Source organism: Rhinopithecus bieti, unplaced genomic scaffold, assembly GCF_001698545.2.
Source record: "Rhinopithecus bieti isolate Rb0 unplaced genomic scaffold, ASM169854v2 scaffold_75029, whole genome shotgun sequence".
Classification (NCBI taxonomy): domain Eukaryota; kingdom Metazoa; phylum Chordata; class Mammalia; order Primates; family Cercopithecidae; genus Rhinopithecus; species Rhinopithecus bieti.
The window spans coordinates 1-1,287 of NW_016872148.1; the positions used below are offsets into that span (position 1 = coordinate 1).

The following is a 1,287-nucleotide window of genomic DNA, read 5'->3' on the forward strand; positions in this document are numbered from 1 at the left end:
TGTTTAGATATTGGTTTGATAAACAGAACAGCATCATGTGTTTAAGTGATTTCTTCATTTCAAAGACACCAATTTTGTATTTGATGTTTCCAAACTTTTACACATGTGTGTATGTGTGTGTGTGCTTTTCCCCTTAAGCTTCGAGCTGGTCCATTTGATGAGTTCCAGATTGCTACCATGCTAAAGGAAATTTTAAAAGGTCTGGACTATCTGCATTCAGAAAAGAAAATTCACCGAGACATAAAAGGTATACAAAATCTAATATGAACCTGAGAAAATAGAAGCATTCTGAGCAAGCTGAGTTTTCTTTTCTTTTCTTTTCTTTTTTTTCCTCCTAGCTGCCAATGTCTTGCTGTCAGAACAAGGAGATGTTAAACTTGCTGACTTTGGAGTTGCTGGTCAGCTGACGGATACACAGATTAAAAGAAACACCTTTGTGGGAACTCCATTTTGGATGGCTCCTGAAGTTATTCAACAGTCAGCTTATGACTCAAAAGTAGAGTATTACCTGTTCAAACTGTTTTGGGTTTGTTAATAAATTGTATATGGCACACTATCCTAGTTAATACACTGCCTTATTTTTCCTTGTTTCACAAGTGTTTCTTAAGCTAGAGTTATGTCGTATTTTGCTGCTTAATCATAAATTCCCTCACAGCTAACTAATATTTGGACCCTATTCACTTCAATGGCTTTTCATCCCACATGGAATAAAATCCTGTCTTTTCTGTGGCATATAAAGCTCTACACAATCTGGCCATTATCTGCCTCTCCAGTCTTATCTCCTACCACTCTCTTCTAGATTATTCGTCCACAGTGGCCTCATGGTTGTTCCTCAAACATAGCAAGTACACCCTGGCCTCAGGACCTTTGCACCTGCCCTTCCCTCTGTCTGAAAAAAATCTTCCTCCCACAATCAGGTCTGCTTAAACATCACTTACACAGAGAAGTCTTCCCTGGCCATCTTATGTAGATTTGCAACACCCTTACCCCCATCATTCATTATTCTCTTACTATGCTTTGTTATTTTCTTCACAGAAGTTAACACCATCTGGCACCATATTATTTATTTATTTATTTGTCTCTCTTATTAGAATGTAATCCCCTTAAGAGCAGGGATTTTTGTCTGGCGTATTCACCACTGAAATCCTCCATTCTGAGAAGGGTACCTGGCACAAAGTATGGAATTCATTATGTTTTAAATAAATGAATTATAGTAATAAAAATATATTAACACCACATTTTCTTGAGAGACAAGTACTGTATGACCATTAGGTTCCACAGACTATT

At 37.2% G+C, this 1,287-nt stretch overlaps 1 protein-coding gene across 1 annotated transcript; it reads left to right on the top strand.

Annotated features, from left to right (window-relative positions):
- Window positions 1-138: 138 nt before the first annotated feature.
- LOC108525598 (serine/threonine-protein kinase 26-like) lies at window positions 139-526 on the top strand (the record flags this gene model as incomplete). Its single annotated transcript, XM_017866522.1, has 2 exons — window positions 139-247; window positions 339-526. Coding segments are annotated over 2 exons (297 nt in total), but the record flags the coding sequence as incomplete, so codon positions are not given.
- Window positions 527-1,287: the final 761 nt, after the last annotated feature.